The sequence below is a fragment of the Cervus canadensis genome, chromosome 15, assembly GCF_019320065.1.
Source record: "Cervus canadensis isolate Bull #8, Minnesota chromosome 15, ASM1932006v1, whole genome shotgun sequence".
NCBI classification, from domain to species: domain Eukaryota; kingdom Metazoa; phylum Chordata; class Mammalia; order Artiodactyla; family Cervidae; genus Cervus; species Cervus canadensis.
The window spans coordinates 42,470,804-42,488,877 of record NC_057400.1 but is presented as its reverse complement, the minus strand read 5'-3'; the positions used below and the strand labels follow the sequence as shown (position 1 = coordinate 42,488,877).

The window sequence follows — 18,074 nt, the reverse complement described above, 5'->3', positions numbered from 1 at the left end:
GGCAATCCACTCCAGTGTTCTTGCCTGTAGAATCGTATGGACAGAGGAGCCTGGTGGGCTACAGTCCAGGGGTTGTAAAGAATTGGACACAATTGAGCGACTAAAAATATACATTACTTGATAAACAGGACAGAATGATGGATTAAGTAGAAAGTTTCAATGACATTCATCTAACAACCAGCAGCCAGAACCAAAGATCACATATTTACATTTCCTCATTCATAGAAGAATAATTCTGTCTACTTACGATAGGCAAGGATTTTAGTGATTAAACCCTGAAATAAATATTTTAAATGTAAGATTTTTTAAAATGCTTACTAAAGAGAATTATTTTTCAAAATTGTTTTGAAAAATTCTCAAGCATGAGATTTCCTCCTATTGATGATGCTATCTCAGTTTAACTGTAGCCAGACTTATTCATAAATAGAGAGCTATTTAATACTTCGCCTATTTTAATTGCAGAAAAGCATTGTTTATCTTCAAAAATAATTCTATTTACATTAACAGAGAATGTCTGAACTACTGTAAAATATCTAGTAAAAAAAAAAAATCTCATAGTTTTTTTTTTAGTCTGGGCCTGCTATCTAACATATTGACAAAACTGTAGTTGTTTAAAGTATATATTCTTAATATAAAATTCAGTTAAGAAAGTTGTACTTAATAAGGGAAAGTAGCTTTTACCTCAATATAAAAAAAAGCATCTGAGGCTTTAATAAACTATGGATGTGGGTACATTTTTTAAAAAACTGAAATTGGATGATATTCATCAGCTACTCAGAAATTTGAAAAATTAAATTTCCAGGAGAAGAATCATTTTACACTTTTTAAAAATTGTGGCAAAATGAAAGTCTTAAGATGGTGTTCTTTACTGTGGTATTCAGGCAAAAAGAGTTTGAGATGTCATTCATTGAGGGTAAAGGAGTTGAATTCTGAACTGGCATAGGTACTGTTGAGGTGGAAAATTAACTTGTTAAAGTTTATTATATCTCTTTTGCTGTATATTAATAGACAGTACTGGAAAACAATGGACCTTGCTTTGACCTACTGCAAAATAGTTTATCTCTTTCTAGATCTTATTTATTGTCTTTCTGTCTTTATATTACATTATAATGATTACTCTTACCTCTAGTGAGCTTTTATATGCTTTTCATTCTCTACCAAAAGTAACAATAAGCAAAAAATATTTTTCTAAAACCAGTGAAAAATTCAAAAAATACCACCTAAGAGAAACTTCTTTACCTCTCCTATTTTAAAAGTTCTTGTCATTAGTTTCAAGATAGTTTTATTTCTATTTTCAAAAATTGAAAAAACACCCACTGATTTTCATAGTATGTCTGGATATTACATGGACTTAGATATACTGTGAGATAACTATGCATTCTGAAAATATTCTGATCAGCCAAAAACTACCAATTATAAGGTAGTTGTTGGTCCCATTTTTGACTTGCATATAATACAAAGATAGTTCATTGAACTCAACAATGGAAACTAATAGCCTGACAAATCAGAAAGAAGAGATTGATCTTTTTTTTTTTTTTTTTTTGCCCATTTTGTTTCTGAGATTTTGGTGCAGTCACTTCTCTTTATTGTATTATCTGGGGCAAAACACCTTAACTCTTTAAAGAGATATTTAAAGAAAAAAGAGTTATTGCTAGCCTAAGTGTCATCTACAAGGTGTGCTGTACACAGCTGTGACTAAGGAAGAATGCCCAGGCATATTAGCAGCATCCTGATAACCACAGCAAAGTAATTTGTTACTTGGTACAAGTTATAGAATCAAAAGAGAATGGCTTTGACTGTTGAAGTCAATATTCACTCATCCTTAAGATGCAACTGAAAGTACTCTCCGCCCCCAACACTTTCACTCTTCTCCTCCCTCTTCCTCTCTGCCCTCTTTTCTGCAGTTCCTTTGTGTCAGCTCCTTTGGGACTTCATCGTGTACCTTACTTTTTCAGCTTTTTTGGTACAGAAAATATGTCACTTGTGTGTTGTCATATTTATTTACCTTCTCAGCAAACTTACTGTCTAATCTAGATTTCACCTCATTTTAACGTAATTGTAGAAGAAACACCGTAGATTTCTTTTGAGAGGAGGGCAAAATGGAAGGAAGAGGCATATACAGCAGATTTGATTCCTTTCCTTTTCATAACATCATTTTGCTCTACCATCTTGGTAGCGAAAAGAGTTGTTAGTATTTTTTATCACAATATGTTGTTAAAACAGCTCACTTATTCTGAAGCATTTCACTTCATTAACAAACTACCTATACAAATTTCATTATATTTCATTTATCTTGAGTTTCAGAAATTGCTCCCAAAAAAAGGCAGTTTTGAACAATAACCCTCAAATATTTCTTATTTCTCCACATAAGTAAATAGGAATCAAAAGTGGAGGAAAAATAAATGTGCAAACTTAAGCTCTGAAGTGTAGAAATGGAGTTACGCTGAAACAGGTTGATTTCTGTTAAAGAGTCTGAGCGGTCAGTGCATCTAATGATAGTCTTGTCTTTAAAAATCCCTGCAGTTTCCCTGGGGAGCTGAAACACCAGTGTTCAAAACCTTCCATTCGAAATTCCTGATATCAGAGTAACATGTTTGGGAAATATGTAGCTTTAACAACACATTTTGGAGAAGGCAATGGCACCCCACTCCAGTACTCTTGCCTGGAAAATCCCATGGATGGAGGAGTCTGGTAGGCTGTGGTCCATGGGGTCGCTAAGAGTCGGACACAACTGAGTGACTTCACTTTCACTTTTCACTTTCATGCATTGGAGAAGGAAATGGCAACCCACTCCAGTACTCCTGCCTAGAGAATCCCAGGGACGGGGTAGCCTGGTGGGCTGCCGTCTATGGGGTCGCACAGAGTCGGACCAAGACTGAAGTGACTTAGCAGCAACAACCCATTTTACAATATAAAGTTACTGCTTAGTGATGGAAACAAAAGCATATGAGATATCAAAATAAAAACACAGTTACAATGTACTGGGTATTACCTACAATGCTAAAAGGAAGCGTTATTATGCCCATTTGCAAAAGAAGAAATTGACACTTGAAGATTAAATAAGTAAATTGTCTATGGTAACACACTGTTATGGAAGCAGAATTTCAAACCTAAGTTTGTTCCAAAGTTCTAACTCATAACCGCTACACTGAAATTTTGATAATACAAATAGTAGAAAGCTGTCTTTTCTCTCAGGAACCCACCTCATACTCATTTAAAATCACCATTCATTCATTGAAGAGACATAATTTTAAATTTGTGATGAAAAAACACTGTTTCCCTTACTACACCCTAAAAGATAATAACTCTGTTTGGGAACAGAGAAGACTCACCTCTCCTCCCATTCCTAATTGAACAATGACCAGAATCCAAATTGTAATAAGACCATCACAACTACACAAACTCCTTTCTAGAAGATTCGAATACTAACTGAAAAGAATTCAGGGGAGACAGAAATCTTTCCTTCCCTTGTGACCACTCTGGCATAAGGAAAAAAAAACTGTAACCCTGATTTTAGAATGTTAATGAAAGTATTTTCTTGATGTTTAGAGCTCTTTTCTAACCAAATCAATATGAAGATATAGGATGATAGTTCTGCCACATGCTATTTCTTTAATTAAAATGTGTTCTTAACAAAGATGGATGTACTTTGAGAAATAAACAGCAACAATGAACACATAAAATGACTCAATAATTTATTGGTAAATACCATGTAACATGGAATAATTATATACTCTGTGAATTATATAGTACTTATAGTTGACATTATTTAGAAAACCTAAGAAATGAACTTGTAATTTGTACTTATCAGATTTTAAATCCAAACAACCAGTTAAGTATCCTGTTATTATTTAGAAGTGTCCTATCTTTAGATACCTGGTCAATAATAGTCATGCAATTAGTTACACATATCACATCCCAAAGCAAAATACATAATATCATTGGGATATCAAGAAGCAATTTATCGATTCAACACATTTAAAAATGAAAAACTGAATCTGAATATAGTACTTAATGCATGCATGCAGTCATCCAATAAGTTTCCCAGTTATCTGCTTGACTGGCTCCTCATTGAAACCCTTCTAAACTCTAGTCAGCTTGTCAACAAGATTCTCTTTGGCCTTCCTTTCTAAAATGGTTCTCATCCCAACCCAAGTTCCTGAATACCCTCTATTATATCGCTCTGTTTTTATTATCATCACACTTTTCACTCTCTGAAATGATCTTATTATTTGTTTTAAAAATACTTATTTCTCCCCAGTAGACAGTGTTTCTCCCCAGAGAAACAGTTTGTTTCTCTTTATAAAAAGTGACACTTTGTCTAATAAATAAATACTTTTTTCTACTATAAAAATGACCATATCCATTTGCTCAACACTATAATCCCACTTGCTAGACCCACCAGTAACACACTGGGATGTTCATCAGTGAATGAATGATTTACTGAGTACCCACTGTGTGCCAGGCAAGTGGTTAAAGTGCAAACCATAGCATGGTCTCTGTCCCAAAAGCATTACATGCCAAGATACTGAATTAATGTACCATACACTTTCACAGTACCTTCCAAAGCAAATGTTAAAAAAAAAAGAAAAAAACTAACCTTGATGTTTAATTCAAATATGCAGTTATAGTCAGTGCTACCATATTTTTGTAAGCTGTTTCTACTTACTTTGCTACACAGGAACACACACTGAATTGTTTACCGACTGTTTCTGATCATGCACATTTATTTCCGCAGACAACAACATTAATTGGTCTTTTGAAGACAGCTCGACTCCTTCGTCTTGTGAGAGTGGCCCGAAAACTTGATCGATACTCAGAATATGGGGCTGCAGTTCTAATGCTCTTAATGTGCATATTCGCCCTGATTGCTCACTGGCTGGCTTGCATTTGGTATGCCATTGGGAATGTAGAAAGGCCCTACCTGACTGACAAAATCGGCTGGTTGGATTCCTTAGGACAACAAATTGGGAAACGTTACAATGACAGTGACTCCAGTTCTGGACCATCCATTAAAGATAAATACGTCACAGCACTTTATTTTACCTTCAGCAGTTTAACCAGTGTGGGATTTGGGAATGTGTCTCCTAACACCAATTCGGAGAAAATCTTTTCGATTTGTGTTATGTTGATTGGCTGTAAGTAGATTTCTCTTTTGTTATCTATTAGGATAAAATAATAGTACAAAATCAATGTCTCTAAAACATTTAGAAGAAGGCAAAGAAAAAATTATAGAAAATTGTAGAGATAATGGGATTAAATATATGGGTATTTTATTTTATCTAATCTGATTCTCTCTGTGAGGGGAGACACCAAAGATCTTGCATGACCTCAGGAAACTATGAGCATAAAACTAGAGTGACGTGGTCCTTGGGATTCAGGAATTGAGACTTGAGGTCCACTTTTACTGATGCAAAAATGTGTCTGAAATTTATTACTAATGTTTATGTTCTGTAATATTTCAAGCTGACACCAGATTAGAATAGGAAGGACTTATTTACATTACATAACTAGATATACAGACATTGGTAGATAGATATAGATATCTATCTACTATCTATTAGTAGGGTAAATATCACCCTACTAATTATAATGTAAGCTAATCTTTCATATATACACATATGCACATATATACGTGCATATATATATATATGTATTTTTCCTTGTCATTTGACTAAAACTTCCTTTGTCTATGACATTATGCCAAGGACCTAAGTGACTGCCCTTTACCCTACAATGGGTAATGCTATGAGCATCAATTTATAAGTTATATTCTTTGGAATAAGAAAAAAAACTGTGTAAAACTAAAGATGTTTTAATATTAATTTTTAAAATATCACACTTTGGAACCACTAAAAATAACCTTGTTTATACCAGGCAGCAACTGACAAAAGTATGATGGACTTTTAAAGTTTGAAAAAGAGCATCATCCTTAGAGTGCATACAAATTTGAAAATAGATCCAGAGAGTTAATTTTTGAATGTTAATATATTGAGTAAAAAAGTGTGCTAGGTAAGCTTTATTTATGAAACTTGAATAGATTCATATTAGTATATTGTTTATTGATTCAAACAGTTTAGTGTTCACTGTATTTAAAATTTACTTTTCATATGTATGTTTTGTGTTTTTATATTAGTAAGGTTGTATAGGCAAATAGCATTACATTTAAATAGCTCTTAAAATATTCTGAAAATTCAGGCTAAGTCTTGCTACAAACCAAAAAGCAGAATTACACTCAGAAGGAAATGGAAGTGGAGCCCGCTGGAAAAAATAGAAAAATTCATTCCAGAGAGACTGAATCTTAGAGAACAAACACAGCCCCAACAATTCTGTGATGGCAACTGCTAGTAAATACTTCATAGTGTCTATCAATTTTAGTGGCATTGGTAACAAACAAAGAAAAGAGAAAAAGTATGTTTTTAATTATTTATACACAGATATAGAAATATACATATATGCTCTTTTTAAAAGAAAACAGGACTTGAATCTTGAAACAGAATCTGCAAGGAAGAATTTTTTAAGAGCTGTGACATGCTAAGTTGCTTCAGTCCATGTCCAGTTCTTTGCGACACTATGAATGTAGCCCGCCAGGCTCCTCTGTCCATGGGATTCTCCAGGCAAGAGTACTGGAGTGGGCTGCTATTCCCTTCTCCAGATCTTCCCCACCCAGAGATCAAACATCTTATATATCTAACCTGTATTGGCCTGCGGGTTCCATACCACTAGCGCCACCTGGGAAGCCCTTTTTAAGAGCACTGAAGTTTAACATGTTCACCCCATAGGAATCCTTACCTCTTGTGAGGGTTAAGTGAAATGCATGGTACTATTTATGTTTTAAATGAGAGAACTCATTTGTTTACTTGCTCTGTGGTGGCGGTGGTTTAGTCGCTTGTGACAGCGTGGACTGTAGCCAGCCAGGCTCATCTGTCCCAATGTCTAATCCTTAAATCAAGGAATTACTGCCAGTTTTTCTTCTTCCTTTCTTTGTGTCTTTTTCCTTCCTTTTTTCTTTCTTTTCTTCCTCCCTCCATCTCTACTTCCCTTCCTTCCTTCCTGTATTTTTGCCTTTTTGAATGTAACATTATGCTATTTCCATTGATTTGTTTAGGAAGAATATTTGTTTCCTGCAGAGGAATTCTATCTTTTAAGAAAAAACACTCTAGTTAATTGGGTTGACTAAGATATATCCATATCCCACATAATACGTTTTATTTGAATAACAGACTTGCTTCTACAAAACTTAATCAAAATGGGATTATGTAAAGGTTAGAATCACACAGGAAAAAAGTTTTTACATATTCCTAGAGAACTGGATCATGAGCTATTATGCCATAAAAGGTAAAATAAGATTGGAAACAGCAATAATAAGCATGCCTTGAAATTTTCATAGCCGTTTAATTTATTTGTGTATATCTACACATGATATTTTCATTTACACCCAACTGTATTAAGAAATGATTTAATTTTCTGTATTTAGTTCTATTTTTGTACTAAGTACATACCCCTCAAGTGTATGAGTGGTTTGATTTAAACCTAAAAACAAAATATAATATCCAAAAGATAAATGTAAAATGTTGTATATAAACTGCTGCAAGTTAAAGTTGTTATAATCAGTTATGAAGTTGAACTCTTTTTCCCAAAGCTTCTTTAAAACTAATTTTCTTTCTAAACTAAAAATTTTAAGCCAAACAAAGTAATCTGCAATCCCTCTTACAGCAGTATAATTCAAGGAAACTAAAAATTAAACATTAAAGGCTATCATCTAATTAAATTCAAATAACTCAGATACTTATAGATACAGTTTTTAAAACTTCTATTTGCAAAGACAGTCACCAATTTTGCTGCTGAATGTGTACAGAGAACAGTAACCATAGAATTCTTTTTAAAAATATACACAATTCAAGATGAAAAATAAAAGTGTAAGTGGAATTAAGCAAGTGAGAATATAAGTTATGATCACACATTTATATCTATTTGTTCTGATTAATATATAACATAAGTATATCTTTATTCAAATATAAATATACACATTTGATTTTTAAACCTATAAACCAGTATATAAAGGCAAATGTATTTCATCTCTGATCTGCTTGACAAACATTAGGAGAATTTCTTGTTTTTATAATGTGTAAAAAAAGTAACTGGGTTTCTGCTTCTAGCCATGATGGGGAAACTGAAACCTTACAATACTCCTATAACTTCTTTTTTAAATAACAGAAAACAAAGTATATAAGCATTTGGATTTCATCAAAATTAGTAACTTCAGCTTTCCAGAGGACACTGTTAAGAGGAACAAACAAATGATAGATTAGAAAAAAATACTCTCAATACTTAGATCTAGAAAAAGACTTTTATTTAGAATATATCAAGCATTCTTACAACTCCATAATAAGAAGACAATTCAATTTAAAAAAATGAGAAAAAGTTTTAAATAGACGTTTCACAAAAGAAGATATGTCAGTGGCCAATAAATACATGGAGAGATATTATTAGTTGTCACAGAAATGCAATTAATGCTCTATGATGGTTAAAATTTCATCAACAGAAGAGATAAATGAACTTGGTAGAACCATGTGATGCAAATCTACTCATGATAAAAAAAAAAAACAAATTGCTGACACATACAAAACAGAATTTCAAAACTGATATGACTGAAAAAGAAGTCAGACATAGATGAATATGTCCATTATGATTCTATTTATATGAAACTCTAGGAAATGCAAATTAATCTGTAATGACATAAAGGAGCTCAGTGATTGTCTAGAGTTAGCCTAGAGAACAAGTGGGCAAGCAGCCAAGGGACACAGTGGAATCTTCTGGGATGATGAAAATGGTCTATATCTTGATTGTGTTAACAGGGGTGTGTACATTTGTCAACTAACTGAGCTGTACATTTAAAACAGATTCATTTTGTTGTATCTAAATTATACATCGTCAAAATTTATATTTTTTAATTTGCATACTAGGTAGAAAAGCGTTTTTATTTGTTTTATCAGCATGTTTCAACTATTACCCAATGACCCTAAATTCATTGGGATTCCCTGGTAGGCTCAGATGGTGAAGAGTCTGCCTGCAATTTGGGAGGCTCAGGTTCGATCCCTGGGTTGGCAAGATCCTCTGGAGAAGGAAATGGCAACCCACTCCTGTATTCTTGCTTGGAAAATCCCATGGACGGAGGAGCCTGGCAGGTTACAGTTCATGGGAGCACAAAGAGTCAGACACGACTGAGCAACATCACTTTCACTTTCTAAATTCATTAGTTTGGTGAGCATCTCAGATTTTGAGTGTGTCGTGCTGATGTTTTAAATTATACCTGTTTTATTTGTATAGTACCTCAAGATGAAGCAAACCATTTTGGTAAAAGAAGAATTTCCTGTTAAGCAAGGCTGAACAAAATACTGAGTTGAGAGAAATGATTGTATGGTCTGCCAGCTTGCTTTTGATTCATATTTTATGCAGGTTGATGGGCATTAGCTAAATAATGTATACAAAATAGAACCATTTTATGCTTTTCTCTTGCTTACCACCTTTAGCTCCATTTGCTTCCTAAAAATAAAGAAAAAATGTATGCCTTTATTATAATTTAAAAAGTCATTAGCATAGAATTTCCTTAGAGAAATATATGCTATTCATGTATTCAATGATGTACTTATGATCTAGATTTTGCTGTCCTATCAATGAGGAGGAATACCTGTTTATGATCAAACTAATATTTATGATCAAACTAATTTTTATGGCAGTATGGAGATAAAAACACAGTATTTATTAAAAAAAAAATAAGAATGTTTTCCCTGACTCTTCTTTGCATAATTATGTGGTTTAAGTAAAATAACTAGCGTTAATTATGGGCCCTCTAATTAAATCAGATAAAAATCTGTACCAAACCATTTCCTGAGAACATGATAGATTCTTTGGACACCTATCAGTAAGCATAAATATTTCCAACACTAAAGTTAAGCAGAGTAAAATATATTTTTCAGATAAATCTCTTTGAATCATGGTAATCCATTTCAGGCACATATTGCTAGCTCCCTTCTTAACTGTTCATTTACTCAAATTATGCTCAAGTTTTTTTTTTTTCTTTTTCACACCTGTGGAAGATACAACCTAAACAGGTTTGCTATATTAATAAGAATTACTGTCTTTCTCAAACCCCAATTCAGCCTTCCCGTAGATTTCCCCAACTTTTCTCCTTTTACATAGATGAAGCACCACTGATTTGTCTGGGATATTCTCTTACTTGGCACATCCAAGGACCATGCTAACCAAGAGACAGAAATAAGATGGAAAAGAAAGCAAATGACCAAGAAGATAAATCATTTTAAAACACAGACTGAATCTGGCCTAAATTTACCTTAAAAATGATTAAGTGGCTTATATAGGCAATGGTTTGTAAAATGTGTTGTGGAAAAAACATATGTTGGGTGAATATTGTTGAACAAATACTTCCAGGAGTTGTTGTTGTTTTTCTTTTCCCCCCACCTGCTTGATACATTACAGTGCCATTACCTCCTCTCTAAGTATCTGACATGTGCCCAAAGCAAGATGTAGGCCATTGTCATCATGTGACTTTCTGTATAGAATATAGAGTTTTTTTAGGATTATTAGAAACTAAACACAAAAATAAAAAGAAGGACAAGATATTTAAAGAGCTTATGTTAAATTATAAATATTTTGCCCAGGAAGCTTTAGAAATGCAATTCCAGGTAATGAATGTTAGTTTTCTTTCTTTCCATAGGTGAAAGAACAAAAAAGTATTCCATTTTTCTCTGCAAAAATAAAATTATATTCCCATAGTCTAAACCAAAGATATATTTCTCATATAGAAAGTATAAAAATGAATTTTAATAGATTAAAAATTACATACAAAGATGCACTCTAAGGAAACTGTGATTTCCTTGAAACAATTTATGGGGACTCCCCTGGTAGTCCAGTGGCTAAAACTCGGGGTTCCCAATGCAGGGATCCTGGGTTTGATCACAGGTCAGGGAACTAGATCCCACAGGCCACAAAGATCCCACATACCACAACGAAGATCTGGCACAGCCAAATAAATGAGTAAATAATTAAAAAAATATTATTCCTTAGCAAATCCAAAATAGTCTAACTAATCTTAAATTTTATAGCAAATTTTTAATATTACAAGGTTAGGCCTGAGGCTGAGGTAGAGTTGTCACAATTTTAAAACTTTTGCTCCATTTCCAGAATACAGATCTGTAATAACCCCATGATGTACCTTCTTATTACATTACAAATAAAATGTTGATTCTAAACATGTCTTATCTCTAGTCAATAGTCTAGATTGGTTACAGGTTGATATTGTAAACGGTCTGAGTTTTTACTTTAATACAGAATCCATGATGAATTGGGGTATTTTTCCTCTCCAGATTTACCATCAAAATTATAAACTTTACAACAGTATTGACTTAACTACTTTATTCCCCACGGGCCAGTGATAAACCCTCACAAATGGATTGAGATTAAAAAAAAAAAAGTCTGCATTTTGAGATTCTGACAAGATGTAATATCCCCAAGTGCAGTCTTTCCCCCATAACTTTCTTTTTTATCCAATCCAGCACTAATGTATGCAAGCATTTTTGGGAACGTATCTGCAATTATCCAAAGACTATACTCGGGGACTGCCAGGTACCACATGCAGATGCTGCGAGTAAAAGAGTTCATTCGCTTTCACCAAATCCCCAACCCTCTGAGGCAACGGCTTGAAGAATATTTCCAGCACGCATGGACTTACACCAATGGCATTGACATGAACATGGTATGTATTACTGTTTTCCAAAACTGGAGCCCCTCAGGCATTATAGCTACAGCCAAAATGTAAAAAAAAAAAAAAAAAAAAAAAAAACAGTTTCACCAGCTTTGAACCCCTTGCTTTTGTTTTCCTTTCTCGGATGTTTATTTTCTCCCCTGGAGATAGTCTTTCATCCTCAACTCATGGCATTGCATGGTGCTATATCTAGTTATACTGTGTGGCAAAGGCATAACATGATGCAAACTGATATAACTGTGTGTAGTAGAGCGCCCACTTCTGGTCAGAGAGAGAATTGCTCAGTTAGGACTTGGGCTTTCACCACATGGCCTAGCTGCCAGAGCCCGCAAAATAGATGGATCCATGGGCATTAAGATGTTACAATATAAAGAATAATAACTATAATGCCTCCAAACAGAAATATTTTTTTAAATATGACATTTTAAGGATATGTGGGAGAGGTTAAGGAACTTAAGTATACCATAAACATTTTATAATAGGAAGTTTCATGTTTCTGTTAAGGACAATTTTTCTATATTTTAATCAGTTAAATATGTGCCCTTTTACTGTATCTGGTTTAACGCATCTTTCCTTTCAAGGGGGAAATATGGATTCCTTCATAACTCTTAAACAAATTCAACATCAACTTTTCATAACCTTCCCTCCTCTATCAATGCTTATACAACTAATAAAATTAATTGATCTAAAGAGCTCCTTTTATTATTAGGAAAATTACATATATCTTTTTGACCTAGCTATTTGGCTATAGAGATTGATTACTAAAGATAAATTACATGATAAATACAAATTCAATAGCATATCATAGGCCTATTAAAAAAGGATTAGAATTATGATACCCTCCCATCTAGCTATTCCTCCACTGGGCAAGGATCTTGTTTCTAAGAGATCTTTAGAAAATGACGTCTTTCAAAGTTAGTGACAGCAACAGTATGATACAACTTTTGCATACAACTTATTCAATTGAGATCGACATTTTTTTATTTGATCAGCAATAGCCTAACAAAAAAAATAAAGATCCAAAATTAGCAGTTAAGGTACAGAAAGCATTGCAAATACTGCCCAGTTTGAAATATATATTTACATATGATAAGTTTATCATAGCTGTGCATGATTTATTTGATTGAGAAGTAATGGCATGCCATTATATATTTTTAATTTGAGGAACTAATCAATCAGCACATTTCATACAAAACCATAACTGAATCCCATGAGTTATTTCTAATTATCCCGTATTTACTTGTGAAAATTCATTTGCAAAGTTGATCTCACCAGGGTAACACTTTAATCTCTTAAGAAAGTACCTACAAATTGGTCACTTTTGTTTATTTCCATTCATATTATTGTTTAATGAAGATATCAACATTCAGAAACTACAGGGGATTCTCTAATGCTGGGTTGGCTGAAGCAGTGTCAAGAATCTTTAATCAAAACACATGTCACTCAATTTTGTTGTTCCATTCTGCCAGATTATTTCAATAACAATAGTTAAACATTTATTTATTTTACTTCCCCTCTCCATATTACTCTAGTTTCGTGACCATTTTTTGTGTGATAAAGTCTATTTTGTAAAAACTATTTACCTTTCATTGTTTGACTCTATTACCTATGAATTTGGTTTATATACCACTTGCCTATTTACAATGTACTTATGAAAGATTTATCTCTTTCCTGTCTGCTTCACACCTTAATACATGGAATCACAACACCCACCGGTAAGAACAGGAGGTATTTATATCCAATTTAATTCTCGTGTAAATTGTGGAGAACACCCTTGTGGTCTGTCAGGTTTAGAGCTTGTTAAATGATTTCCAATGTTAGTTCTGATCTTTTTTGCATGGTGTAGCAGAGGAAATACAAAGCAAGAAGCTGGAGGAGATAACCTGGAAGAGGCCAAGTAGAGAATAGAAATTCTTAACTTGAACAACAACTTGACCTCTAATAATATTTATATAGAGTTTTCCCCCCCTCAACCCACCCACAAAAAGTCACTTATCTACCCCTTCCTCCGCTCTAGTAAAGGTTATGGGTATACGGTTTGCATTAGATAATTGTCATAAAGAAAATGTCATTCTCTTTCATCATCCTCTATTTTCATGATGTAGGTGCTTTTCTTTCCTCTCATCTGCATGCCTGTATTACATGATCCAGGAGTTGTGTGAGCTCTAAACCATGTGCCACTGAGTCTTGCATGTGGTTTTGAGAGCTTGACTTTGCACGAACTTCTTGTTTGTACACAGTGTCTACATTTCTCATCTTGTGACTGCAATGTGAGTAAAAGACCTAAGTGCAACATAACTCTGAAAACTCAGCAAATGGAAGATGCTTGCTAATTAAGTGCAATGTGCAAAAGAAAGTTGATTAGAAAAAAGCAACCCTACTTTTAGACTATTGAGAGGTTAAAAAAAAGTCTTTTTTTTTTTTACCTCTAACACCACATTGTTAAATCCCTGTGTTTTATTAGTTTTATTGTTAACTAAATTGTGATTTAATAACAATTTAATGCGACTTAACTTTATGTACGGTAATACATAAAAATACATCAAACTGTTGTATTTTACATCAGCATTCCATATTATTTCATTTAAGTATAACCTTAAATATAATTTATCATGAAACATTTCAGGCCATTTTTGCTGTTTAACCATGTCCAGATGAAGTACAAGATGTTTATTCACACTCTATTAATTGACTGAAAATTCTTTTTCATAACCCCAAACATTTGATTGCTTGATAAATCACAAAACATAACAAAGAATTTACCTAAAACATGGAACCATATTCCTTATTCCCTGTATTTTTGCTTTTAGTGGAACATCTATTGCCAGAATGTTCCAGAACCAAAAGCATCCTGGGAATATTTATGGGCTTCCTCTCAGTTGAGCCAAATGGTTCAGATTGCAAAAGGAAAGCGGTCAGAATAATGAAGCTAGTGAAAGGAAGATGTCCTTTTGCAAATTATGTCAAGTTTAGGATTAGTAAAAATTAGCTCAGAAATGTCCATAGGTTAAGTCTGGAAAATACTTTTCTTTCTGCAGTACTTTTTCAGATTAGGACTGAAGGTTCCTCAATGGATTTCCCCCCAAAAATCAAAGCTGTCTTTTAACCCAATCTGAAACTTTCAGACATTATCTAACATTGATTTTAGTTACAACAGTGCCAAAAACTGAAAATCACCTTCCATGTCATTGTAGAATCAAGCCATGCACATGAAGGAACATGGCTTGAATGAATAAGGACACCAATAACCATGATCTATCCATCATTCTGGTTGGAGAGAAATAAATCATTAATGACAGAAACTACTCCATAATTTAAAATTATATTTGCATGGAAGAAAAGCCTTTTTGAACATTCAATGAAAACTGTTACTCCTTACCTAAAAACGGCCCTCTAATAATGCCTGAATAATAGAGAAAATATATATAGAATAAAAATTTAAAAGACCCAAGTACTAGCTATCAATATGCCACTAATCTTGGACAAGTCACTTAACCTCTCTGTAATTTCATTGAACATGTCATTTTCAAATAGTTCTAAAGCACCAAAACTGCCCTTGCTAAATCTGTGACGCAATTATTATGGGAGTTTTTCTGCTTGAGGATGTAGAGTCTAACCTATCTGCTGCACACTCTCTTGCTCCGAGTCTCCTTTGTGGAACATTTGTTTCTGTGTTGAGTATTATTCAAAAAACCACTGAAGTAAGTGAATGGTAATGTGGGTGGCAGAGAAACCAAGGAGACCATTTCAGGTAAAGACAAGGACAGGAATAGAGGCCCTGTTTTGAGACATCCAAGGCAGAATTAAGGCAGATAATCTAAAAACAATTTCATTTAATTTACTTTAAGAAGGGAGGGAAAAAAAAAGGGAGAACAGTTGAGTATTTTAGTCTGGGGTGTTGGTGGAGAAAAATTAGAGAAACAGATATAGAAAGGAGTTGGAATAAGAACCTAAAAAAGAAGAAGAAATTCTTTAGCAGCCAGAGAGACAAAGTTTCCTGAAAGAGAGGTAGGAGAAGAAAGAAAAATGATGGTTTTGAGGAATAAAGAAGGCGACTCAATGGCACTCATACGTACCACATGGTCCAGCCCCTTTGGTCAAGCAGAGACTAATTCCTCAGAAAGAAGAAGGTATAGGGTCAGAGAAGAGTTGAACAAGGGAGAATATTTAGAGATTTCAATCAAGAATCAACCTGGTAGGCTAAAATTGCTTAGAATCACAGTGGCACTCTTGCCAGGCAGATTCTTTACCACTAAGCTACCTGGGAAGCCCCACAGTGGGACCCTTGAGTGACAAAACATACACTTATAATGGACCAAATGAGCAAAGCCAATGAAAAGAGAAAAGAAAATAATGAAGAATGACATACTGTTTAATAGAAATTCCTACTTCTTGGGGCTGATGTGCTTTCTAAGGACATTTTAATAAAAGTCTGATTTCATTTCTTTCCATGACTCTTTTCCTTCTCCTCTGTTTTCTGATAACTCTGACTACAGACTACTACTACTAACTGCTTGCTGCTACTACTAACTACCATCTATTTAACTAGCAACTACTAACACTAACCTGCATCTACAATCTAACTGCATTCCATCAAAACTATTGTTGCACGCATTCCCTATATTTATTTAAATAACTTCATCTGTGCCAGACTGTCACTTTCAAATATACTCCACTAATGTCCTATTTTAATGCACCATAGTGAAATGTAATTTTGAGCTCTTTCAATGTCTAATTCAGCAACTCAGATAAAATAATCCTTGTGACGTTAAGCCACATAGGATATAAAGCAAAATTTATAGAATAGCATATCTTGTCTCTACCATAATATTTTTATTACCCTTTACTTTTTTCTAATGATACTTTATATACCGAGCTTGATATAGTCAGTGAAAAACCTTGGACTAGTTCATTATAAGGCTATAGTAAAATGACTACAAATATGATGCCTTTCAAGTCTGACTAACCATCCAATGGGCAGAGACCCTGTTACCAAGAAGTCTTCAGGAAATAAAAACACTCATGTTTAAAGATATAAGCAGCATAATACAATTCTTGCATAGGTGAGCCTACAATTTAGATTGATATTTTTATTTGACCAGTAATAGTTTAACAAAAAAAAGCATCAGTTCAAAATTAGCAATCAAGGTACAGGGAGCATTACAAATGTCTCCTAATATGAAAGACATATGCTCTTCTCTACATTTAGATAGAAAAGTATAAATCCACACATTTAAAAAGGGAGCATGGGGATTGGCAAAAAAAAAAAAAAAAAAAAAACTGCATCTAAATGATAATGACCCTGATAATTGGTGACATCTTTTAGTTTTCTTTAAAGAAATAGTTGCTGCTTAAGAGTGGAATTAAAGTAATGGCTGTGTACAATGAACCTTAAAAGATATTTTCATCATCATGCTGATTAGTTGATAGGAATTGCCTGAATCAGCAGAAACTGGATATGTGAAATTTTCCACTTGCAAGAAATCTGCTATTAACACACATACTTGACAATTGTATTTAGCACCTGAACTTCAGGTGTTTAAGAGAGGGCAAGTCACGTCCTTCCTATTTTTCCTCCAGGCTATTTATCCTAAAGTCTCAAAAATGCCACATAGCACAATAATTATACCATCTGGAGCCCCCTGACATGAACAATATCAAGCTTAAAACAAGCATCTGGTATTTTCAGATTACAAATGGTATGTGTTAGATCATGGTTCACAAATGGTGACGGTCACTTCAGCCTGGTCTCCAACCATTATTAAGAAAGACTTGTTTACATCAAGCACCAAGCTGCTTTAAGCAAATCAAGTTCAACAGTGGGATCTGATCCTGAGCCACTCCTGAGTCAAGAGAAATAATAACAGCATGGTCTGGGGCATTACACGTGAAAAATAGTCATTACAGAAATACCACACTGAGGCAATGAACACACTTCTATGCTTCAGTTTCTCCCTTTGTTAATGTTCTTCCTATGGCAGTAGGAAGGTGGAAATGATGTTTCAAGTTGTTTTTCAACTTCCAAAATTTGTGCTACTATTCAAACAGGATTCAAGTGCAGTCTCTTATGCTGAAGAGTGATCCATGTTTCTATATGCTTTCTTTGGAACACAGGAATAATTCAAGCTCAATTCAGTTTAGGATCAATTAATAATCAGTACAGGTGAGCCAATAATAGAAAATAAAGACATCAACATTCACGTTTAAAATATTCTTTGGAAACATGAATTTAGGTGCATTAAATTCAAATATTAGAGGAACTTGGCACTTATCAAACTTAATGGAATCA

The 18,074-nt window shown here is 33.8% G+C and overlaps 1 protein-coding gene across 3 annotated transcripts in view; it reads left to right on the top strand.

Moving 5' to 3' along the window:
• Positions 1–18,074, top strand: part of KCNH7 (potassium voltage-gated channel subfamily H member 7) — a 498,724-nt gene that overhangs the window by 436,630 nt on the left and 44,020 nt on the right. For 2 of the 3 annotated variants that reach the window (XM_043488327.1, XM_043488328.1), the window contains 2 exons: positions 4,739–5,138; positions 11,577–11,776. In XM_043488327.1, the coding sequence (XP_043344262.1) occupies positions 4,739–5,138; positions 11,577–11,776 (600 nt within the window). Of the gene's footprint in view, positions 1–4,738; positions 5,139–11,576; positions 11,840–18,074 lie in introns of those variants that run through there. The other variant, XM_043488329.1, reaches the window with a different exon arrangement.